The 24,676-nt window shown below is 54.0% G+C and overlaps 1 protein-coding gene across 14 annotated transcripts in view; it reads right to left on the bottom strand.

Annotated features, from left to right (window-relative positions):
* The window catches only part of PTPRF (protein tyrosine phosphatase receptor type F), a 143,362-nt gene that overhangs the window by 67,683 nt on the left and 51,003 nt on the right, over positions 1 to 24,676 (bottom strand). For 11 of the 14 annotated variants that reach the window (XM_032494039.1, XM_032494044.1, XM_032494043.1 and 8 more), the window contains exons 1-3: positions 15,722 to 15,904; positions 8,943 to 9,019; positions 2,257 to 2,377 (exon numbers count right to left, since the gene is read on the bottom strand). In XM_032494039.1, coding sequence (XP_032349930.1) covers positions 2,257 to 2,347 — 91 coding nt within the window. In that variant the 5' untranslated portion in view covers positions 2,348 to 2,377; positions 8,943 to 9,019; positions 15,722 to 15,904. Of the gene's footprint in view, positions 1 to 2,256; positions 2,378 to 8,942; positions 9,020 to 15,721; positions 15,905 to 24,676 lie in introns of those variants that run through there. The other 3 variants (XM_032494052.1, XM_032494040.1, XM_032494041.1) reach the window with 3 other exon arrangements.

Genomic DNA, 24,676 nt, shown 5'->3' with positions numbered 1-24,676 from the left:
AGGGTCTGAGCTGGGCAATGATCTGACCCCTTGGGACTCACAGTCCAATGGGACATGCGGACCTGAAGCAGAGTTACAATCATGTAATACAAAGGAGCCCAGAGGAGAAGCACACGACCCAGGTTCCTGGAGGAAGTGATGGCTCCAGGTAAGTAGGAACCGAAGGATCTGGGGCAGAGGGCTCCAAGCAGAGGAAACAGAAGGAACAGAGGAGCCTGGGAGCACGTGAGCAACTGAGAGGTCAGCTTGGCGGGGGAGTGGTATGGGGCAGGTGAAGGACGTGGTGGCAGATACAGGTGCAGGGTCTGGAGAAGGGTGTAGACCCCAAGGCTGATCCTGAGGGCAACAAGGAAGGAGAGGGAGGGGCGATACGATCAGGCTTTCATTTTGCAACATGACTCCTACTTTCACGCGGAGAATGGCCCATAAGGGGAGACAAGAAGCAGGGAGGCCATCAGGAGGTGGTTGTGTGCAAAAGCTCCAGCAAGGGCTGAGTGGCTTGGGTGAGGGCAGTGGGGAGAGAGGTGGACGCATTCCAAAGATATTCAGAAGGGAGAAGCAACAGAACTTAGTGATGAATTAGATGTGGGTATGAGGGAGGGAGGAGGCTGGGAGGAGGCCCGGATTTCTAAGGGTGGCTGGGTGGGTGGGGAAGCCACTCACCAGGAGAGAGAACACAGAAAGACAAGCAGGTCTGGGGGATGAAGGTGAGGGTACAGGTTTGAGCATGTTGGGTCTGAGCAGGAGGGAAGGCAGTTATGCTCCCAGAATGTGTTGTCCCTGAAAGCTTAGCCCCATGGTCCTCCCTCTGCCTCCAAACTCCCATCTGAAGGCCCTAGTGTCCAGGGAGAGGGCGGAGGAGCAAGGCCAGGACTTCAGTGTCTCAGGGCTAACTTGACAAGCCTTTGCCTCCCTGCCATCTCTGAGTCACATCCAATGACTTCTACCCCAGCCTGCCCCTGCAGGCTCCAGCTCTCTCCCGGCAGCCCCAGCCAGGCCTGCCAATCACCCCCACCCCAACTCCGCCCTGCTCCTGCTAGCCCAGCCCTCTCATCCACCCCCCCCCCCCCATTGCTCCCATCACTCACCACACACCCTGGGAGTGATGCCCTCCCCTTCCTCTTGCCCTAGTAGCCCCCTCTGAGCCCAGCCTGGAGGACTAAGGGTTGGGTACTCCAGTCCCACCCACTCCAGGATCTCGTGCTGAATAATTAATGAGGCATTAGGAGAAAGGGCTTGGGTGGATCAAGGAGAGAGATCTGCGTCCAGACACTTGGAGAAGGGGGTGAGGGAACCCTCTGGCCTGCTGACCCTCAGACCGACCCCTGGATTGGCCCTTGGCCACCTCTGGGCTCCGGACAGGCTGGGAACAGCCCCTTCCCCCAGGGACCTTGGCCCCGACCTCGTCCCTCCCCCTCAGTGTGCAGATTGGCTAAATCTGCCCTGTGCCCCGCCTCCCACTCGTAACCAAGCAGTGGTAACCATGGCGACAGGGCGGGCTGCGGCCAGTCTTGTAGCGCCAGGCAGGGGGAAGGGCGGCAGGAAAGGGACCAAAGTTCCGAGTTGGATCTGGGCAGGGGTCAATCCCACCTCTTCCAATACAAAGAGGGGCGCTGGAGCTAAGCTTCCTGTGGCCAAGTGCAATCTTCCCCCATTCTCAGGGCTGAGGAGCTGGGGAAGGGAGATATTTCTTTGCCTTGAAGGGGGGAAGGGGAAGGAAGGGCTCAGTGTCTAGCCCACGGGAAGGGCTGTGGTGATTTGGCTTCCAATCGTTCTCTGGACCTGTGGACGTATCTGGCATCCCATACACACGTCCACACACATTCCTTGTGTGTGGCCCCCTTATTCTCTTACCAAGGCCCCCCATGGCTCACACTGTGCCTTCTGCACAGATCCTCAGTAAGGGACACAGCACACACCTGAGCATATTACCTAATGACCACATGAATCCTGGATATGTCTCACGTCCATCCCATAAAACAGGGTCACACTTAGACATGCCCCACCCTGCAGATGCCTTAAGAGACATGTGGGTATTTCCACAGGATGCCCCTAGGAAGCATGGGGCTGGGGTACTCCCTGGAGGGGGCACTCTTGAAGTTCATGGGGGTGTCTTTCTAGGACAGAAGGTCTGGAGGGGTATCTAGCCATCCTGTCTCTCCTAGTGGCTGGTCCTGTCTCCTATCCCAGAGTCCTGCTGGGAGGAATGCCACCTTTTGATCTGGGAGATCCTACACCTTGAGGGGTCAGACTTACTGTCGCCATGGGCACCTGCCACCAAACCAAGCATCACGAGTGCAGGTACAAGGGGCACCATCGTCCTCCCTGGGGCTAGCTGGGGGGCCATCCAGGCCAGCCACAGCCCAGGACAATCAACCTGTGATGGAGAGAAGGGCAGAGCCAATTAGCTGGTATCCACCAATGTCCTGCTGCCCACATGCCACCTCCTGGTCCCCACTTACCACCAAGACCCCCACTAAGCCTCACTGACCATCCAGAACCTAGTTCAACAGACACTCCTTCCTTGGACTATGTAATGACCACCCAGACTTTCCAACGCCTGTGAAAACCCAGGCCCCTCACTGATCCCCCAGGGCCTAAGGATAACCCACCAGTAACATGTAGGGAGAGAGCACAAGAGGCCTTCAGGTCATTCTCTAAACCTGAGGAGGAGCAGGGGCTACTGAGACCAGGGTATGTGCAGGGATGTTCCATTCCAGACCCTGAGTTTCCAACTTGCCTCGGAAAGGGGACTGGGACAGGGAAACGGGGTCTAAGAGACAGAGACAGGGACCAGACAAAACCAGACCAGGACAGGGAGCAGACTCATGGAGGCCAGGGACTCCAGAGTTCCTGGGGCCTCGTGTAGCCCCTTCTCTCCCCAGCAGACCCTGAATGCCGGCTGGGCACAGGTCCCAGAGTACAGCTTTGGTAGAGACAGACAGGATCCAGGTATTAGAGGCTTGGAGCCAAGCCACAACAAGTCTGGGCTCGCCAGGATGCGCTCTGGACAAGTTGTAGCTGCCCCGCCTGGCCACCCTCATCCTACCCAATTCCCATGGCACCATCCCACTCCAAAGGGAAACCACAAGGAGTCCCTGGTGGAATGGGGGTGCTGGACCCTAAGATTCAACCCCACCCCTCCTCTGCCCTTGCCCCAGCAGCCCAGAGCAGATCAAGGGGAGGGGTGCAAACCTCACAGAGCCACTTGCTCAAAACCGGCATCCTGGCTGAGACAGGACCCTGGGTATGGGCAAGACTGCTCTTGGGATTGTCTGAGTGCCTTCAGGGCTCCTCGCCAGGTGTGCCCTCCCCACTCTGCCCAGCACCTTTGTGGAACCCTCAGCACGGCCAGATCGGATGGATACACCACTATCACTCCCCAGCCCCAGTGGTGAGCTCCTGGGGGTCTCTCTCCCATGTTTCCCACTCAGGGGGCTTCAGGGGATCCGCACCAATGCCCACCAGCTCTGCTCACACCTTACTCTGGGCAAGGGGTTGGTGCATGAAAGTCCCTCATTAATGCCACAACAGGGCACAGAGCAAGAGTGAGTGATGGTGAACACACCCTGGGGCCCCACAGTAGTACACATGTACTCTGGTGGGGTCAGACCCAGGTGCCAGCTGACCCACAGTGGTAAGAGAATTTGCAAGGAGGTGACACAGCTGGTGAACAAGAAGAGGCAGGGCTCACAGATTGCTCTGCTCCTTCCTGGAACTTGAACTCTAGTCTCAACCGCGACGGTCAAAGGTCCTTAGATCAGAGAGCAGGAGGTGAGCAAAGGTGCTGGGACAAAGCAGGTAGGACTGCGAAGCAGGGTGGAGACCGAACACGAAGGGAAAGTGGGGGGGAGATGTCTCTCGTCCAAAGATCTCACCAAAGTCTGAGATGCACTGAGCAGCAAAAGCAAGAATGTTGAAGTGGCCTGGCGGGCATCCAGCCCTGTTTACATCACACCTAGGGTTCCATTCAGTGATCACAAAGCTCAGGGGCTGAGACCAGAAGAGAGGGAGTCCCCACTGTGATGCCCTGTATGGCCAACTTGGGATGGAGGTCACGCATCACTCAGGCCCTGTCTGGGCTTGGTCATCACGGCCCTGTGGTGCAGCAGTGCAATCAACAATAGAATTCAACTTTCCGGCACACATCATGGGGTGAACAGCCTGGTCAGGCTGTCATGGGGGTATGGCCCATTGAAACAACCATCCTGCAGCCCCTGGTACAGCTGTCACAGGTTTATAGCTCAGTGGTGTCAGTGGTGTGTTGCACCAGAGAACAGGGGCAGAGGGGACTCATACAGACATCATGGGGTACAACAATACAACATTCACAGAGGTTTCACTCCCAGGTACAAGCAGTCTGGGTGTGACCCTGCCCCCGCCCATTGCGGACACCATAGGGGCATAACCCTGAGAAACACACATCATGGGGGACACACCTCTCTGGTATGGATGTAGAGGGGATGAAGTTACAAAGAGGAGACATTTTGAAGGTACCACTGTACAGCACCACAGGGTGTAACTCCCCAGTACCACTGCCACTGAGGTGTGAGCCCCTGTAGCTGCCTCGGTACGGTAATCATAGCAGTGTAACTCGCAGGCAGAGACATCATGGGGGTGCAGCTGCCTGATGGACATTATAGGGGTGTAACTCCCCAGTACATCACCATACAGGTGTAACTCTATCACAGACATTGTGGGGTGTCAGTTCCCAGTACAGCCGTCTTGGGGGCAGGATTCTGGAACAGACATCATGTGACAATCTAGGACGCAATTCTGGCCATGGGTGTTAGAGAAACTGGGCCTCTGGTAATCCCACCCTCCATGTGATAAAGACAAGTGGCCCTTATTTGGGAACTCCAGGGTCCCCGTGTATCTGGGTCTGGCTTGCCTAGGACACTGTTCAGATGCAGAAAGCAGAACAGACAGAGGTGGAGATGTTGAAAACAACGACATTCTCTCCCAGAGAGATGGGGAGACCCGGGGACACACTAACAGACACGTTCCCAGGGAACTATGCTGGCCACCACACAGCTGCCTGAGCCAGGGCCTCTCCCTCACCAGCTCCTGGTGTGAGCAAGCTGCCCCGCCCCGACTCTGGGCATGGAGCCCGCCCCAGTGTCAGGCGGTGCAGGCTGCTCCCAGGTTCAGGGCCCCCGCGTAGGATCCTGGCTCCCCGGGTCTGGCCTCCGTCGAGCCGTTGGCCCTGCACCAACCCCAGAGTGCTCAGGGTCACCTGTGGGTGGGTAGCAGTTGAGAAGCAGGGAGGTGGGACCGACACTAGTCTTGCTTGGGTTGCCCAGAAGCTTCTGACTCCAGTGCAACAGGGTGCTGAGCAGAGCGTGCACTTCCGCCTGTGTGGCGGGGCTTCCAACAGCCATGATGACAAGGCGGCCTGAGCACTTGCACACTCGGCTGTCTCTGAATTGCAATGCGGACCGTCGGTTCCACCAAACTGACACACTCGGGCAGGAAAACGATTCCATACTGAATAACGTAGAATATCATTGGAGGCCATTTTTCTACATTCAGAATGGTTTTAATATGTCCTTTTTCTTTGCTAAGTCAGTGTAAAGCTGCCAACTGCCCTTTTGTAGGAAGAACTGTCCTTTACTCTGAAATGCTATCCTTGTTGTTTGAATGTCTTTTCTTGTCTGAAGGGATGGTGATAGCAGATACCAGTTATTTTGTTTATAATGTCCTTACTTGGCAAAATAAAAAACTTCCAACCCCACATCTGGCCCCCAGGTACTTTTGGTAATTGTACTGGTTTGTGAAACTGAAGAATCTGAGAATCATTGCTCTGAGGGAAGAGGAAGGGGCAGGCACATCAAGCCACAGGATTTGGATGCAAACGTTACAGAAAGGCCTGTTACACAGAGGCCATGTCACCTCCTCACAGTCCACCCCAACCAACCCTGCCAGACTCGATGGCAACCCCTCCCCCAGAGACCATGTGATGCCAGAGATGGGCTGGGGGTGTTCCCTGGTTGGCGAACAGCTGGGATCAGTCCGAGGCCTCCTCATGAATATGCAAACACAGATTGATCTGTTTCCCTTGGGCACGTGTTATTATTCACAAATATTAATTAGGCTCCAAATACCACCTGTTCCTGCAGCCTCCTCCCCATTTCCTCCCCAGGCCAGGACCCCAGCTCCCAGGAGGCTGCGGCCCCAAAACAGACATCAGCAGAAGGAGGGGTATCCAGGGCCCCATGGAGCTGCCAGCCAAGGGGAGAGGCTAGTGCTTAGGCAAGAAGGGTGTGAGAGCAGGGAAAGCGAGAGCTGTTGTCTAACTGGCGGGCAGCTAACCGAGCCCTCTTGTCACGTCCTGCACAGTTCACGGCGTGGCACTGCAGCAGCGGCCGCGGAGGCGGAAACAGGCCTTGTTACACTTGGGAAGAGAAAACCAACGTGTTTCCAACTCTCACCAAACCAACCACCAGATTATGATGGGAATAAATCACAATCTCAGCCGTGACCCTGGCCCCAGGAAAGAAGGCGGCCGGCAGCAGGCCGCCTTCCCTCCTCCAGCCAGCTGGCCAGAGTCTGTGAGCACAGCCAGGATCAGCCCCCACCCGCCCTCCAGCAGCTGGGACCCCTTTTCTCTGGCGGCCATCAGTTCCTTGGTCTCCCCTGGGATCAGAGGAGTAGCTTAGGAAGAGCATCCCAGAGTCTGGGGTGGGGTGGGGTGAGAAAGCTCTAGCAGAGGCTTAGCTCTGGGGGCAGAAGACCAAGGGACCACCTTCCTATAGCTATAACCCCTCCAGCCTCCTTCGTCTGGGGAGTGGAGCCTCCCTTGGGCTAATGCTCAGCAACATGGCTGTCTCCAGGCCTCTGCACCTGCTGTTCTCTCTACTGAGAACACCTTCCCCAGCCCCAGCCACCTACTCACCCTCCAGAACTCAGCTCAAGTGGCCTGTCACTGTGAATCTTCCCTGAGTGATCCTCCCCAGGTTTCCAGATTTGTACAGCACAGTGAAGGCAGCAAGAAGTGGTGTTGACCAGTAGTTCTCCATCCAGGGTGGTTCTGCCCTGCCATGGCGCATTAGGCAATGTCTGGAGACATTTTTGATTGTCCAGACTGACGGTAGAAAGTAGGCTACTGGCAATGATAGGAAGGAACGAAGGATGCTGCTAGACATCCTACAATAATGGGCCAGCCCTCCACAACAAAGGATTATCTGGTCCAAAATGTCAACAGTACTGAGGCTGAGAAACCCTGATGTAGACAGCAAGATCCCTTGCTGATGTAGCCTAGGGCCTGCCCTGGCCCCTGCCCCAGAACTCAGTCCCTATGAGTACCCCAGGCCCTGCACCCAAGGTATGCTTAACTCCTATATTAGCTGTACCTGGGCCTCAGGATCTCAGAGCATCTTCCCCTCCCTCTCCACGTCAGTCATGCCTCCAGAAGCTGGGCTGTACAGCACACCCCACTCCTACCCCTTCACACCCGCCATCAGCCAGTGGCCTCCCCAGAGGACAGAGGGCTCCACTTTCAGGCACCTTTTCTGGTGAGGCTGGGCTCCCAAGAAGGTCAGACGCATCATCTGAAGATGGACAGGTGAAGAGTATCCCCATAACTACCCTCCCGATCTGACTTTTCCTTCCTGCTGCACCTTCTACAGAACCCTGGAGCCCACCTCGCCATGCACAGGGCCCGGCCCCAGCAGATACCCAATACATGCTCCTCTCCTTTCCCTGCCTAGGCCAGACCCATCTCTACCACTGCCCTCTTCACCAGCCATCATGCAGAACTGACCGGTGGGCCCTACTGGGCCCTGAGCCAGAAGGCAAGGTGATGAATCAGCCATACGCTCAGCCTTCAAGGAGCTTACAGAGGACGGTCCAACCAGACCTCATTCTCTGCAACCCTGCTCCTCCTCCAGGTCCCCTTCTCAGTGACAAGCACCACCATAACCAAGCTAGCCATGCCTCCTCAAATCCTTTTTTTCCTTATCCCACATGCGCAATTGGTCAACACTTTTGAATCTGTCCTGCCTCTACCCAACCACCGCCAGGCTAGGAAGACCTCATGGGCGCCCACGTCTTCAGTGGGCTTTCTGCCTCTGGTCACTCCCTTCCAAGACATCCTGCACACAAACCAATGTCCCCTTTCAGCTTACAAAAAAATTGCATCTTTGATCACAGCCCTCCGGCACGCTTTGCTGCTTTATCCCACAGCAGACATGCAGATAATGTTTCATGAATGAACGAATGAATGAGCAAATGAATGGATAGATGAATATATGGATGTAGCTTCTCTGCTTAAGAACATTCAGTGCCTTCATATCACCCTCAGGAAAAGGTCGGCAATCTTTAGCCTGACATCCAAGGCCAATCATGCTCTTACTCCAACCTAACTCTCCAACCTCAGTCCCTGCAACTCCAATCCACATGCTTTGCGCCTCCAGCAGAAAGAAGTGGATGTCAAACAGACAAGGAAAGATGTGCCCCAGATCCCTGAGTACCCTGTTCTTTCTACCACAACCTACAGTCAACCAGAACAGTCTTTTCTACAGAGACATGGTGAATGGGAAGAAGACAGCTGCTGGTGAAAGTCCCAGAGGCCCTTTTCACACCTACAGCAGCTGACAAGCTGTGTATCATTCCCACCACCCACCTCCATCACCCACTCCGGCCAGAACCCTGGGAGCCATTCTTGACACCTTCCCTCCCTCACGCCCCACATTCCACCCTTCACCATGTCCTGTCAACTCTGCCTCCCTAAACAGCACTCAAATCCCTTCTCTCCACCTCCATCACCGCCTTCCTGGCACAGGACTCTATTATCTCTCCGCCACACGCACACTGGATCATGTCATGCCCCCAGTGACAACCCCTCAGGGCTCTCCACCGGTCTGCATCAGAATCCAAGCTGCTTGGCTTGGCCCACAGACCCCTCGGCGCCTCTGCCCTGGTCACACCTGGGGGACACTCACCGGGTCTTTGCTTGATCACGCCACTCACTCTTGGACAACCAGGACCGAGGGCAGGGCACTGGGGCCTCTGCTCATTCCTGGAAAGAGAGGGAAGAATGAGAAAACAGCAAGAATTTCATCCCAGAAGAATGTGAACTGACACAGAAAGATATTCAAAATTTGCTCTTTAGGCAGGAAAAGAAAAGCAGGTGACAGAACTGTTTATGCAGGACGATCCCCATTTAGTAAAACTGCCCATCTCTTCACTTCATTCACTCACTCACTCCTTCCATACTCCTGAGCACCTACTATGCACCAAGCTTTCTGCTAGACACCCTGCATAGAGCTGTGAACGACACAGACCAAGTCCCTGACCTCAGCAGTAAAACGTGTCCAAACCCATTAGAATAACCCTCCAGCACAGCAGTCAGTGCCGCCCACCTCTGCAGACCCACCTGGCCACGCTCCCTCCCACCAGCCAGCCTCTGGCTTCCTCTTCTGATCTCAACTGTACCACATTCTTCCAGGCTCTCTGCCTTGCCTGTGCTCTGAGCCACTGCCCAGAACAAACTCCCCACCTTCTTCTAGCCAGTTACCCCTCAGATCTTAGAGCCAAAGGCACTTTCCCAGGGAGGCCTTCCAGGATGTCCCAACGACATGCCTGGACCTTGCCTTGGAGCGATGACCACAGATGTGATGATTTATTTATTTACACAATTGCCGAGTGGTTGCTGAGTCACAACCATAAATTCAGTGCATGCTGGCTTAGCTCTGTTTCCCCAGTGCCCAGCAGAGAGCCAGCACATAGTAGGTGCTCCGTCAAGATATGCTGAGTGATGAACGCATGAATGAGTTCACAGAGAACAGCCCAGCCTGGGAGACCATGCCAGCATCCATGCAGCCTTCAAAGAAGCTTCAGAAGCAATATTTATTTTTGACTCTCTGCTGCTCTGTAATTCTAAAAATGAAGGTGTGCCCCTGGATGCCTCCTCCGCTGGCACACATACAGTGACAGAGCCTGGCCCCTGCCTTCTAGAACCATTATTGAGCCCCTACCAGTGTGGGCCCCGTCCTGGTTGGAGGCAGGGGTCAAACACGCCCACACCATCTCGTCACCAGCTCCCCATCGCTCAGCATCCCGGCCCCCCAGTGCCCACTCCAGGCAGGTGGCCCCTCACCATGGGTTTCTTCCCCAACTTCATGCCCCCATGCACACAGGGATCCCACCCTACATAGCAGATCCCCTCCGGCTCCTCCCGAAACAGACACATTGGGATGGGGTCAAGGAGTGACCTGAGGCCAGCCTCCCACACCTGGCACCTGGGAAATCTGCCTCACTGGAGACAGACCATCTCCACAACATGGGGGACGTCCTTACGACTGAGGCCCATCCCGACTAACCAGGACAGGCCTGGCCAACCCAGTGCTGTTCATACTGACCCTGTGGCTCACACCCTCTCCCACCTCCATCACCCCCACCCTACAACTCACAGCCCTGGGTCTCAGGATGGCCGCACACTTCCCTCCCCCTACTCACTGGGCTTCCCCACAAAGTTCCCTGTGGCCCCTGTTCCCAGCACACAAGCTGTTGGGCGGGTCTGGCCAGACAAACCAGCTTCCGTGTCCCAAACTCAAAGGCCCATTTGTCTGGGGCTGCCTGCCTGGGCCTCACAGGGCCAGACGTGAGGCTGTCAGCTCCACCGTTGGGGGCACAGGGGCAGAGTCCAAGACAGAGAACAGGGAGGGTCTCCCAAGCCAGCTGGTACTACTGCCATGCCCAAGGCCACATCAGGACCACGGGGCCTGGTGCCTGGAGACCGGACCTAAGCTGAGCAGGAGCCACACATGAGTAGGGGGGTGTGCCCCAAATGGCCCGGAGGTGGGTCAGGGAACAGATGAATCAGGCACAGGACCTTGTACTTGGAAAGACCCTAAAGCACAAACAGGACTCCAGAAGAGCTGGAACAGCACCTGGAACCACCGGTGCCCCAAAAGGGAGACCAGAATCACCCCTCAGATTCACCACTAGCAGCTCCCAGAACCACTCCAGACTCACAACTACAATCAGCACTGCTGGGATACACCCAGAAGACCAACTAGAAAGCTATTCAGAAATGGCCTGATTGGTGCGGGACCCAAGTTAGAAATCACTGGTTGTCACCCAGAAAGGCCTCAGAAGGGGTGAGGCTGGCAGCCATGACCGAGATCAGGTAAGAAGGCCTTGGCACCAAGCTGGGCTGGTCCTGGCACAGCTCTCCATCATCGGCCAGACCTGGAACCTGGCTTGGCAGCGGGACCAGGAGGAAGTTGGGATCTAGAGGAGCATGGAAACCCCCTCTGGAGCAGCCCTCAGGAGCAGCCGCTAAAACACTGTCAAGGAGCCAAAACCACTGTTCTCAGATCTGGAGGTTGGGGACACAGAGTTGGGGTGCATCTGGACCTCAGAGGCAGACACTTCACTAGATGCCCAGGGCCCAGAGGTGGGGGAGACGAGGTACCCAACTGGCTGAGGCTGCCCCTTCTCAGAATCCCTGTCCACCCTCTCCCAACATGGGGTCTCTTCCCCAGGGCTTCATCCTCTAGCCCTCTCACACCAGCCCCCCGAAGGTCAAACACACCTGAGCAACATACATCTCCACCAACAATGAGGGCTGAGGGCTGAGGGCTGGCTGGGCACTCCCCAACCTGCTGACCCAATCTCAGAACTGCAGCTACTTTAGGTGAGCCGATGCCCAAACCTTAACAATGCACAGTTTTTAAAGCCTCTCCCACTGTGATTTTGCTGAGGATGGGATGATTGATCATAATAACAACAACTGTTAACACTGAGATAACAGTGCTTACTAGATGCCAGGCCCCGTTCTAAGCACTTCGTGAGTATTAATCTCATAACACCCCCACGAGACATGAAATTTTATTATACCCATTTGACAAATGAAAAAACTGACTCAGAGATGTTAAGCAACTTGCTCAAGGTCACACTGCTATAAAGTGGAGTTGAACTTTCAGCAGTTTTCTGTGCTTTTAATCACTGAGGTTGTCTTCTCTTAAGCACAGCTCTACATACTCTCATATAATTCGCCATCCTTCCTTTGGCCCAGAATTCTCTCCCAAACTCCAGAGCCTACACACAACCCCCTAGTAAAAGTTCCCCCCCACCCTGACCCTCAAATGCTCTAAGCATCTCAAAGGCAACATGTCCAACCATGAGCTCATTATCTGCCCCCCAAATCTACTTCTCATCTCCAAGTCCCTGGCTCAGTGAAGGCCTCACCTAGTCACTCCCAGGAAACTGGACCCCTTCCTCTTCCTCACCCCGACATCCAAGAAATCACCCTATCTTAATAAATACGCTTTCTAAATGGCTCTAAGCTACCAGGTCACCATTATCTCTCATCTGACTTACCGGCATCACCCTCCTCACTAGGTGTCCCATCTCCATTCACTTCCCGTAGCCACAGAACCCTCTTCCACAAACATGAATCTGATCATAGGACACTCCACATCTCCCACCTAAGCTTTAATTCTTTGGTATCCGCCTTCTGTGTTCTCAGAGTAAAGTCACTTACTTAACAAGGCATTCGAGGCCCTCTGTGATTTGCTATATTTCTGACTACCCCACAAGTGATAAGACCTCTTAAATGTTTACTCATGCTGTTTTTTTTCCTGACTGGAGTGCCCTTTCTTCAATTGGAAAACTCCTATTCACTCCTCAAAACCCAATTCAGATAGCCCGTTTTCTTGGTCTCCTCTGGGACTCATCTTGACCTCTGAAGTCTCTCCTGCCTCAAGGTGAACTCCTCCAATCTTCTAACCTCAGCTCAGAATTGCAGCTGCTTTAGGTAAGCTGATGCTGAGCTCCACCTCAGTGGCTCCTAAGGGGTGGGCTGCCTCTTCTGCACAGCCGCTAGGCCCACAGGAAGCACAGCAGTCTGGCTGAAAGTGCCTAGCCCAGAGTCTGGCACACAGTTGGCAATCAATAAGAAGTTACTGAATTGCTCTGCATTCCCATGATGCAATATGCTCCCCCAGGGACCATGAGCTTCTCAAGGGCAGGGCCCTGGCTGCAAGCTTGGCCCAAGCACAGCAGTGTCAGTCACATGGGAAGCAACCGCCACTCCTGCTGATACACTGCCACACAGTTCCCTTAGATTTTCACAACACCCTTGGGACCTGGCCAGGATTGGAGTACCTCTCCCATTTTACAGGGGGTGAAACTGAGACTTTCAGGGAGGAGGGAATCTCCTCAAAGTCTCAAACTGTAAAGTGGAGGGACTGTAGTGTGTGTCATAGCCTCTGTAGAAGGGGAATGCCCCTCCCTCCATTGAGGGCTCTCAATCCTGGACTCCCACAGTTAGGACTGATGGGATAAGGTGGAGGGCGCACAGACAGCCAAAGCCAGCATTCTGTGGCATACCAGTATAATTCCTAAGAAAAGTAGCCAGTCTACTCTTACTGCAATGCCCCACCCCGCAACTGCTCCACCAGCACCCAGACCCAGCCTCCTCTCTTCAAAGCCCTGGACACCACACCCACCCTCAACATGTGCACAAGGCTGACCAGAGGGGAGGTCAGGAGTTGCAGGGGGGACAAGGGTGGAAGGAATTATATTAAAACAATTTCCTTGTTAAAGGAAAAAAAGGGGGAAGAGGAAGAGCAAGTGGAAAAGAAAACAAGTAGAGACATTTCAAATGACATGGGGAAACTGAGCAAGCAGAAATGTGCAAGAAAGTGTGTGCACAAGAATGCACAAGACTGTGAGTGTGCACACACCCTCCCTGGGGCTGTGCACAGGGGTGCAGTGAAAGCACAAGCAAGCACACAGACTGGTGCATGGGTGTGCAAGCCCAGATTTGGTGGAGCTCTGGTGACTGTGCAGGCCCCAGTGTGCAAGTGTGAGCTCATTTGGAGACAAGTGGATGGGGGGGGGGGGTGAGCTGAGTGTGGCCTGTGCCTGGGGCTGTGGATGTAGGGGGCTGTGCTTGGGGAGTTACACCTGCTTCTTCTTGAAGCCCCAGGCTCATTCAGACAACCAATGAAAAACAGGAATTTTTTTACTCCCTGAAGCAAGTTAATAAGGAGCCAAGCATACAATGTCCTGAGATTTCCTGTCAGAACCCTGCTCTGGATCCCATCGGATCTCAGATGTCTCTCAAAGGATCCCTTAGCAGATCCCTTTCCTTCCCAGGGGATCCCTCACCATTGAGGATCCCCCTGGAAGTACCACCCCTGGATCCTTTTCCAGGCCTCCCACCCCAACGCACTTCCTTGGATTCTGTGGCCAGATTCCACGCCCAGTCATTCTGGATCTCTGCCCCTGTCTGTTCAGGAGCCATCCCCCAACACTCAGCAGTCCAGCCTCCCAGGCCTGCCTAGCTGCCCCCAGGGGAATCCAGAGCCCGCCCCCCCCAACCTTGGGCAGGCAGGCTCCCTTCCATTCCACAGCTCAGACAGGTACCAGGCTCCCACCCAGCAACGTTCTCCAATTCGGGGCCCTACACTGGAGGGGTTGGGGGTGAGTGGAAAAGGGGAGAAAAGTTAGCCCCTCCCCCACTCTGGGGTGGAAGAACCAGAGGGGCAGCATTCCAGAGAAACGGAGAGGCCGGCTGAGCAGAGGGGCCGCAGAGACTCCAGTCAGTGGGAGACAGAGACACCAAGAGACCAGCGAGAGACACGACATAGACCCAGGAAGGAAGACTCAGACACGGGGGAGGAAGCACGGAAAGACCCAGGGAAAGAACACGGAGCCCCAGGAGAAAGAACACAGAGACACGGGAAAGAGCACAGAGACCCGGGAGAAAGAACAGAGAGACCCAGGGAGGGAGGGAGCTGCATACAGCTGAGACACCCGGGGATTCCGAGGCGGGGTGGGGGTGGGGGGGTGAGACAGGGAGGCAGTTACACTGGGAGATAGAGATACAGAGACGATGAAGGGCACAGAGAGAGACCTAGACAGAGGGAAACGGAGAAAGAAGCTGAGACCGAAACGTGGGCACGGCGATGAGGGCCGGGGCACAGCAGCACGGGACGGGACGCGGGGCACAGACTGAGTGAACTTTCCGGAGCGGGTCCGAGTGGACACGTCCTCCCGGGACAGGTCGCCCCAGGGCCTTCGGGTCGTTGTACCCGGGTAGGGGCGGGTATAGCCCAGCCCGGCCCAGCCCTCCCCCCAGCCCGCGCCGGCGACCAAGAAGGGTGGGGGGTTTCAAACTCGCGCCCAGCGCACCCCGGGACCGCACGTGGGCCGGGGCCGCGAGCGAGATGGGGGCGCGGCGGCTGCGGATCCCCCGCCTGCTGGGAGGGGGCGCCTGTGCGGCGGGGGCGGGGGCGCGGCCTGGACCCGCCCGGCGCTGGGGTGGCGGTGGGAGGTGGAGGGCCGCCCCCGGAGCGCGTCCGCGCCGGGGGTGGGGGGAGACGAGGCGGGACCGAGGTGGGGGGAGCATGGATGCGAAAGGAAAACTTTGCGCTGGGGGGGCGCGGGCTGCGGCTCAGGTGCGGCGGGGAGAAGAGGGAGAGGGGGAGGAAGGGGAAAGCGGCGAGGGGCACCGGGGAGCTAGCCAGCCGGCGGGGGGTTGGGGGGAGCGTCTGCCGCGGGGTAACGCGGGGAGGAGCCGCCAGGCTGAGGGGGAGGCTTAGCCGATGCGGCGGGCGCGGCAGGTGGGGGCGCGGCCCGGCCTAAGTGGCGCCCCCAGCCCCCCGGGACCGCCCCCAGCTCCACTCGGCGGATGCGGGGAGAGGGCGGGGGGAGCGGGGAAGGACGGATGCAGAGGGAACTGGAGGGGGGCCCGGGGGTCACTCACCGCCTATCCAGGGGCCGTCGGTCCGCATGTCCCCCCAAGCCGCTGGGGCCGCTGCTTCTGCTCCTCTTCTGCCGCCGCCGCCACCGCCACAGGATCCCACTCCCGCCACAGCCACCCGAGCCGGAGCCGGAGCTGGAGCCGCCGCCTCTGCCGCCGCCGCCGCTCCCGCGCCAGCTCTAGCCGCGCGCCCCCGCTCGCGCCCGCGCCCGCGCCCCTGCCCCTGCCGTGCGCGTCCCCGCCGCCGCCCCTCCCCTCGTGCACTCTCGCTTGTAGAGCGACAGAGCCGCGTAGGCCCAGCGAGGCCACAACCCAAGCCTGAGTCTAAATCCACCGGGACTCCAATATTAAACCGGAACCCTAATAATGAGCTTCGACAGACCCTAACTCCCATACGAAGTCCATATCCTGTTAGTGGCTCCCAGTCCAAAGATGAACCTGATACAGGACCCCGTTTCCTCGCCATACAGATCTGAACCTGATATTGAGCCCAGACCCAGCTCCAAACTGAATAGTAAGTCCAAACACCCAAATCTACCCGGATATTGGCTCAAGTAGTAATTTTAATCTGAACCCCTAGTTGACCTCAAATACCAATTCTGACTAGAGTCACCCCTAGCACCAACCCTGGTCCTTAAATGGATTCCAGTACCAATACTAAGTCCCGATCCCTATATGAACTCTAAAGACAGCTCCCTTGCTATGGATCCCAGCACTCTGTTCTGAATCCCAAGCCTTACATAAAACTCTAATATCGCACTCCCAATCTCAGGTCAACACCAACACATTTTTCAAACTGGGGCTAGGTCATCAGAAAAAGACCTTAATACAAATACTGAACTCAAATCTCATCCATTTGGGGGGCCATGTAAGACGCTTACTTGACCCATCTCTAATGATAATCTTGGCACGCAAGATGAATGAGACTCCACACAAATCCACTTCATCCCCATACTCACTCCTGACTTTTCTGACCTGATGTCAACCCCAACCCAAGGCTGGAACACTCCAATATTTATACCAATTCTAACTGTGAACTTGAATCATGTCCTGAATTGGCCCTTGAGTTCAAAACTTGATAATGTCCCACGAACCTGATATCAACCTTGGTATTGAGTTTCTGACTCCTCATATCAAACTCAAATGCTGACCCTATAAATTTCGGGCTAAACCAGTAAATTACCTGAAGATTTATTCCAAGTCCTAACTCATAGGAACTTGGTGAGCTCCAAATCTTAAGACCAAAGCCTCTGGCCCCAGGCCTACCCTTCTGGTCCATGCCACACTAGCCCTCCCCTGCCTGCCCCCCTCATGAAAGATGGGGAGGCTACCTATTCTGCCCTAGGTCAGGTGAGGACCCCTATGGGGTCTCTGATCTTCTGGGGTCTCTGTGATACCTCTGTCAGTCTGTGAGAAATAAAGCAAGTTTGGGGATTGTTGGGGCACCTGGATTCAGGGATCATAGTGTAATGCACAGGGCAGGGGTAGAGGTAGGGTCTAGGGATCTGGGCTGAGGGATGGAGTTCTGGTTCTCATCTAATTCACTGCCTGCTTTTGCCCTGGACTTGGATTTAGAAACGGTGCGTGTGCGCCCCCTGGTGTGTGAGAAGGGTATGGGACTGGTTCCGGTGATTCTGGGCAAACAATTAGATCCGGATTCCATACGACAAACGGATCAAGAATGAACATTCCCAGTTAGTGGCTTTTTACCTATTGGTGATTTTGGTGTATTGTGGAAGAGGTATTGCAAGTTTTATGCATTTTTAGACATTTTGGCATGTTTTTCAGAATTTGGGGCGGGTTTAGGTTTTGGGGGGTTTTCTTCTAAATATAAAAAAAAGTATATTTTTTTGGCTAAAGATGCCTGCTCATTGCTGACCTGTGAAAACATTTCTTCCCCTTGGCTTCAACGGCCTACACTCTCCTCGCTGGCTACCCTTTCTCTTCTTTATCTTCTTCTCTTTATCTTCTCTTCCTCCTCCAGGGGTCTATCCGAGGCCATTCCTTCTCCTGCTCTACCTCTTGTCCCTGGATCATCTCCACCAGCACCAACCAAATGCTGATAACTTCCAAATCTCTATGTCCGGTCTGAGCCTCTCTTCTGAGCTTAGGACCCATATATCCAGGAGCCTTCTCTGGACCACTCCCTGGATGTCCCTCAGGTACACTGAATTCAGTCTCTCCTATCCCAGATCTGCTGGCCTCCAGCAGTCCCCATCTCAGGCAGTGCCACCTCATTCACTCAGTCACTGAGCCAGAAACAGGCACCTTCTCTCCTGCACCCTCATCCAACGCAACCATAAAAACTTGAAAAATAGAAAAAGACTGCAGATCACCCCAGAGGGAGGTGGGCAGAAGTAGGGGAGGGAGAAGGAAGAGGGGAGGGGGAAGATGAGAAAGAGACAGAGACAGAGAGCTTCTGACTTTTGGGTTCACACAAAACTAAGTTGGGCATAAAATCTCTCGCACATAGTCATAAAAATTACCCCTTAAAACTTGCTCTATCCTGAGTGGGTTTGGTACTCTGGAACCAAGGGTACCTGTTTAGAACCATCACTTCCTGCAGGGAGCCATCCCTAACCCTTGGCTGGGTTAGGGACTTGCCTGCCAAAACTCTAAGCACTGGGTGTCACCACCATTAGTATCTGTGTTTGCCCTCCCACCCTACAGACTGTGGCTTCCTTGAGGGCAGAGCAGGAGGGATGGACCTGCCTTGTTTATTGTCATGTCGCAGTGGCCAGCATAGGGGCCTGACACAGAAAAAGTGCTCAATACCTCTTTGTTAAAGGAATAAAAAGGTAGATTTTCCCCATCTGTGCTCAGGGATCATTAGGCATAAGTAATTGGGGAGAAGCTCCCTGACCAAGTATCAGAGCTCATCAACACCTGGGGCTTCTGTCGCCCTGGCATGCCCTGAAGAAAGGCTTGTGGTGTTTGCTGGCCTGTGTGCCTGCAGCCTGGGCCTCAGTGGGTCTGCCGCTCTGGCAGCCCAGTTCTCTCTGCCCAGTGCTGCCTGGTCTATGAACCTAATCCTTGCAAGGCCTGTGGGCCAGAGGTCTAGCATTTGTGTCGTTAAAGCCAGCAGACCCACTCAAGGCTGTGCCAACCCCCAATGGGGACACAGGGTTCTCAGAACCTCAACCCGTTGGTCTCTAGCCCCTTGCTCATTCATCTTTCCATACCACGTGTGGTCAAGCATTTGCCAAGGTGGGGAATGAGGATGGCTGAGAGCAGCCTGCCCAGATCTCAGTGAGCCCAGCACCTGGGGCTGGACAAAAGGCCGAGGTAAAGGGACCAGAGGCCCAGGCCCTGGGGCCACACAGACAAGAGCCTCAGGTGGCTGGGCCTGTGAATGCATGAGAGCCGTGGGAGGAGAAGAGTGAAGGCTGTGTCCAGACTGCCAAACTCGGAACACAGGGTCCATGTGGAGTTGACCCTCTGCCCTGCTTCAGGGCCTGGCAGGGAGGGACGTCCTTGTGCTCATCTGTGAAGGCCGAGTGCGACCACGTGGTTGAGCTGTGTCTGCCTTGCTCCAGCCCTAGGGGGCAGGGCAAGGGGAGCCAGATGTCAGCTCCTACTCACTGCTCACCCTTTGTCCAGGTCCTGGGCCCACTGGACACTCTGCTCAAACTCATGACGTAAATCCGTCTCTTAGTCATCCCTTAGTTGGCCTAAATCAAATTAAATTCAGCTTGAGTCGCTACCCACAAGATCAGTGAGAATTCTGCATCACTCATAGCTCCCCTTCAGCTCCCTCCAACGGTCCAGGAATGCCAGGGGCTTGCACAGCCCAGAGATGCTCAGTCTGTGCTCCCCTTTGCAGGGAAAGGCCAGCGCTGCTGTAGCAGACATGAGCCGCCCCTGCCATGGGGCTTCCGCTCTTTGTCCCCCCTCTGTAGGGCCACTCCCCCCAGCCTGGCTCTTTAAGGGGGCCTCTCCCGTAGACCCTCAAAGTGGCAGCCCTTTGTTCTTGGTGTTTTCACTCTCACACGATGTCAGGGTGGGATGGGGCATGCCCGGCCTCCTGCCCCTCTCTTCCACGCTGGAGAATCAACTCTCTGAGACACAGTCATGTTCTCCCTCTTAGCCTGTCAGAAGGAACTCAGACACCAGCACCACAAAACAATGTTTACCTTCTCAGGTGTGGGGTGGGAGGAAAAAGGCCCAGGCCTTAGAACACAAAAGCCTGGCTAATGCCTTTCACTCCTTCCTGATGAGTCACTTTGCAGGGGGGCGGAGGGGGGGAGTGAATGAGACAGGAGTTAATTTCTCAGTAGAACACTCTGCTGCTGACGTCCCCTCAAGCTTCTCTGAGAAAACAGAAGCCACCAGAGGAGGACTCCATCATCCACTTACGACTAAACCCACCCACGTCCACTCCTTCCTCTCTGTCTCCCTCCTGGTTCCAAGGAGGATGTGCCTCGCCAGGGCAGGGGCTGACCCCACCTGCATCCTCTTTCTTATATCATTCGTATGGACTTGTAGTCATGCTCATCCTAAAAAGTCCCCTCCCTTGACCCTACAGGCCCGTCCAAAGTGGAAGAGACGACGCATTTCCTTGTTCTTCACAGCAAACCAAAGAGCTATTTATATATGAAGCGTCTGCTCCCTGGTCTCCTGGGCCTGCTCAGCCCACTACAATGCAGCTTTCAGGATCAACGCTCCGCTGAAATCACTCTTGACAGAATGACTGTTCACCTCCCTTCTGCCCAATCCAGCGGCTGTTCTTGTTCTCGGTGGCCTTTGTGACTTCCTGTCCTTCAGGGCCCGTGCACACAGGCAGACCAGCTCCTGACCTCATCACATCCCCATCCACAGGCCACGGGGCCACCCACTCTTACAGTCCCACGCTGGGCCTTGTCCTTCTGCCCCCACCTTACTTGGGTGACCTCGAGGTAACTGTGCCGGCTCCTCAGACCTCTCTGACGTGGACCTTTCATGCTCTCCTAATGCATCCGCTCTCTCCTTCCTTCGCTTTTCTTCTTGTCTGACTTCAATGCCAAGGCCTAACATTTTAATAACACTCTTGTCAATACCCCAGGCCCCTCTGCCTCTCTCTGCCTTTTGATCATATCTGTCTGGCAGATCCCCAGCTCCGGATGAGCCCTCCTATCTGCCTTCCTGAGCTGCACTCAAGCAGCCAAGTGACTCCATGGGTCAGAGGGATGTTCCATAAATCATGGCCATTGACTGTGTGTGGGCCCTCGACGGCTCTCTCCCCGCTCTCTGCAACAACTGTCTCCTGCCTTCCCCATTCCCTCTCTCTTTTTTTAAAATATATTTTTATTGAAGTACAGCCAGTTTACAATGTTGTGTCAACTTCTGGCGTACAGCACAGTACTTCAGTCACACAGGAACATACACACATTCGTTCTCATATTCTTCTTCACCATAGGTTACTACAAGATATTGAATATGGTTCCCTGTGCTACACAGTAGAAACTTGTCATTTATCTATTTTATATATAGTAGTTAGTATCTGCAAATCTCAAACTCCCAATTTAGCCCTTTCTCCATTCTCTTTAATCCTCCAAGCAGCCCATTTCCTCCTCCCTTCAGATGTGACCTGGCCCGCTCCCTGACAGAGGATTAGAGCCCCTGAGAGGAACTCCCTTGTTTTCCCACTAACACACTCACACATCTCTCTGCATCTGCCCCCGCTCCTGCTATATCCGAGAAAACTCCCCTCCACCCTCCCAGGCCAGGGCTCCTGCCCATCCTTGACTCTCTAGCGCCTCCTGCCTCTCTATCCGTTATCCCCTCCCTCTCTGAGCACTCCATCCCACCCTCTCACCTGGACCCCTCCCACCAACCTGCCCCTGCAACCTTAACTCCAGTTCCCTGCCCCACTGCTGGCCTTTACTGTTCACCCCACCATTCAAGTAGGGCTTTCGCCTCCCACAATGTCCTGGAAACATTGAGCTAGGACCTCCATGTCTCAAAATTGGACGGGCATTTTTTTTTCAGTATTCATCTTCTTAGACCTTTCGATGACTGCATTCCTAAAACACCAGCTTCTTTGACTCCCTTGATACTCCCCTGGTTTGTCTCAACTCCCTGGTTTCTTTCTGAGTCTCCTTTGCAAGGTCACCCTTTTCCATTAAATGCTTGTGTTCCTCCAGCTCATTCCTAGGCCTTTTGCCCTCTCATTGTGGACCCTCCCAGGTGATCTCATCCATGCTACAGATTCCATTACCATCCATCTGCTGATAATTCACACCTTTATGTCTCCAGCCTGGAGAACTTCTTGTCTAAGCTCCTGATGGCAGGAGCCTAGCTAGTGGCCTCGTCAACATCTCTACCTCCATCTCTCAAAGGCACCTTATCCCTAACATCTCTGAAATTTAACTTATGGCCTCAACTCTCTTACCTTCCCAGTGTTCTCTCTCTCTTGGTGGATAGCTCCATTGTCTATCTAATAGGCATGCCAGAATCCTGGGAACCATCATCAAATCTTGTTGGTTTGAAGCATCTCCAAAGCATCTCTCTACTCTACCCTCTTCACTTCATCTCTATGGATACCTCACCAGTCCAAGCTACTGTGTCCTCTTATCTGGACTCCTACGGGGCTCCCAAGTGATCTCACTGCATCTGCCCTGTCCTTCTCCAGTCTTATCATGTCACTCACTCCCCTTTTAAAACCTTCTAATGACTTCCCGATGCTCCTGAGATAAAGAGCCAACTACTAACAGGTACTAAATGCCCCCCCCCCCCCCCGTCTCTCAGCATCATCCAGCATCACACTCCCCCCAGCTCAGTGCCCTCCGGCTGCACAGGCTTCCTTTCAATTCCTCAAACACACATGTGCCTCCACTTTCCCCAATCCCCAGGCCTCGAACATTCCTTCTGGAAGACTTTCCTACTCCATCACTTGACCTTTTGGTTCATTTTTCACTTTTGGCTCAAACATCACTTCCTTGGGGCAGCCTTTCCTGACCCAAGTCATGGTTGTTTGTTGGACATTCTTATAGAGTCCTGTTTCTTTCACATGAGATTATACATACACATCTCCTTGGGCCTCCTGCAGTGAAAGGTGGGTGGAGTCCATGGGGGCCCCAGGCCAAGTGGGCACTGGGATTCAGAAGTGTAGTGGGGACTTGGAGCTGCACAGGTGTATGTCATGGGCACCTCCAGGTCTCCAAGGGCTCCCTATACACCTCAAATGCCACTGGATGCCAAGGGCCGCACTGGCCCCAGTCAGGATAGACCAACTGCTAGGGGCAGCCCGGCATTTAGAGACATACAGATCTGGTCTGAATTATACCTGTGGCATTTATTAGCTGTCTGGTCTTAGACAAATTACTTGTCTTCTCTAAGCCTCAATTTCCTCTTCTGTAAAAAGGGGATACTACTGACTTTGCAGCATTGTAAGAATGATATAAAATTTTGTATTTTGTGTTTGTAAAGAGCTTCATCTGAGCTTCACATTGCAAGTTCTTGAAAATAGAAGCTATTTGATGATTATTAGAATTAGCATAATCAAGCCTCTGATAGCCTCAGTTTGGAGGACCACTGGAAAGCACATCCCGCTGGGCCTCACATCCTGGTAATCCCGAGCTACTGTCTGAATGAGGGTCATCATCCATCAGCCTCCTTCTGCACTTCCTCTCCCCTGATCCAACGTCCCATTGCTCCCTCCCCAGCCTTCCCCTGGAGCCTTCTGAGGTCCTTCCTTCTGAGGACCCAGCAACTGTCTCCAGGGAGCCACTGTCCTCCACAACTGCAGAGTAAGGAGGGAGGGGCAGAGCCTTCCTCGCACATGAAACTCCCTCCTGGATCATAATGCCTTCAGCCTCATGGAAAGATTCCTGCTCACTTATGGCTTATGCCATCTGGCTCTTGAAATTCATTGATTCAACCAAGATTTATTGGGTGTTTTTTTCTCTTTCTCTACCCTACCTTCTTTCTGAAAGGACTTGGGTGACTTATTAAAAACATGTGATATAAGACACCTGGTACGTAGTAGGACTCTTCATATATTCGTGAATAAATAAAGGCCTTTAAAAATGTTGCATAGATGTTCCCCTCTCCCCAATCCCTCCTTTAGGAGGTAGGTTTCATCTAACATAAACAGAGAAGTAGAAGGTTCAATCGTGGACCTCCTTTGAGTTGTTCATTTGGAAGCTGGTCCACCATTTTAAACGTTCTTTTAAGTTTTGCAGAGGATCATGTCTCATAATGCCAGTCACTGCCTGGAGCTTGGTATGTAGATAATTCAAGAAAATTTTGATTCTAGGAACCCCTGCAAAGAGGTGAGAGGTGGAGCAAGCCCCCTACTCCTTCACCACGGCACCTTTTTTTCTCCCCAAGACCATCATATGAGGCTGGGCTGCCATATGTAACTTGCTTTAATGCAGGGCAGGGGAGCTTAAAAGGGGAGTTACAATGCAGAAAGAGAACATCACAGCTGGGTAATAACTAGTACTTTCAAGAGATCCAAGAGAAAAGTATGTTGAGAATCAAACGCTAACTTCACTCTCCTGCCCTCCTTTATACAGGTTTTCTCTGGACTGCATGCAACTTTCATCACCTCCCCCTTGTAACTCACTTTCAGAAAAATCCCTTCCTTCCCCACCAGGATGGGGGTCTAGCTCCTTGAGTCCCTTCCCTTCCCCCATTCAGTTCCCCAAGATAACTCGTCGTAAATCATGTCTGCAGGCTTCACCAGGTTATCAGTAATGCTTGAAGTGGCACCTCCTCCCAAAGATTATCTCTGTAGGGAAGGGCATTGGCATTCTACGTCCCAGCCTTCAAGGTGGGTTTCTTTTCTTCAGGGGCTTTCTTTTCAATATTCAATAGCCTTACAAGTTTCCTTAAATATTGAAGTTACTAAACAAATACATTCGTACCCATAGCTCAGAGACTTTGCTTCTTAGGTCTAGTACATTCTTAAGCCATATTGAGAAAGGAAATAATTCCTTAACCGCCTCATAATTAGCATCGTGTCTTCCCTCTTCC

This window comes from Camelus ferus, chromosome 13 (assembly GCF_009834535.1).
Source record: "Camelus ferus isolate YT-003-E chromosome 13, BCGSAC_Cfer_1.0, whole genome shotgun sequence".
NCBI classification, from domain to species: domain Eukaryota; kingdom Metazoa; phylum Chordata; class Mammalia; order Artiodactyla; family Camelidae; genus Camelus; species Camelus ferus.
This window is presented reverse-complemented; position numbering and strand designations above follow the sequence as displayed.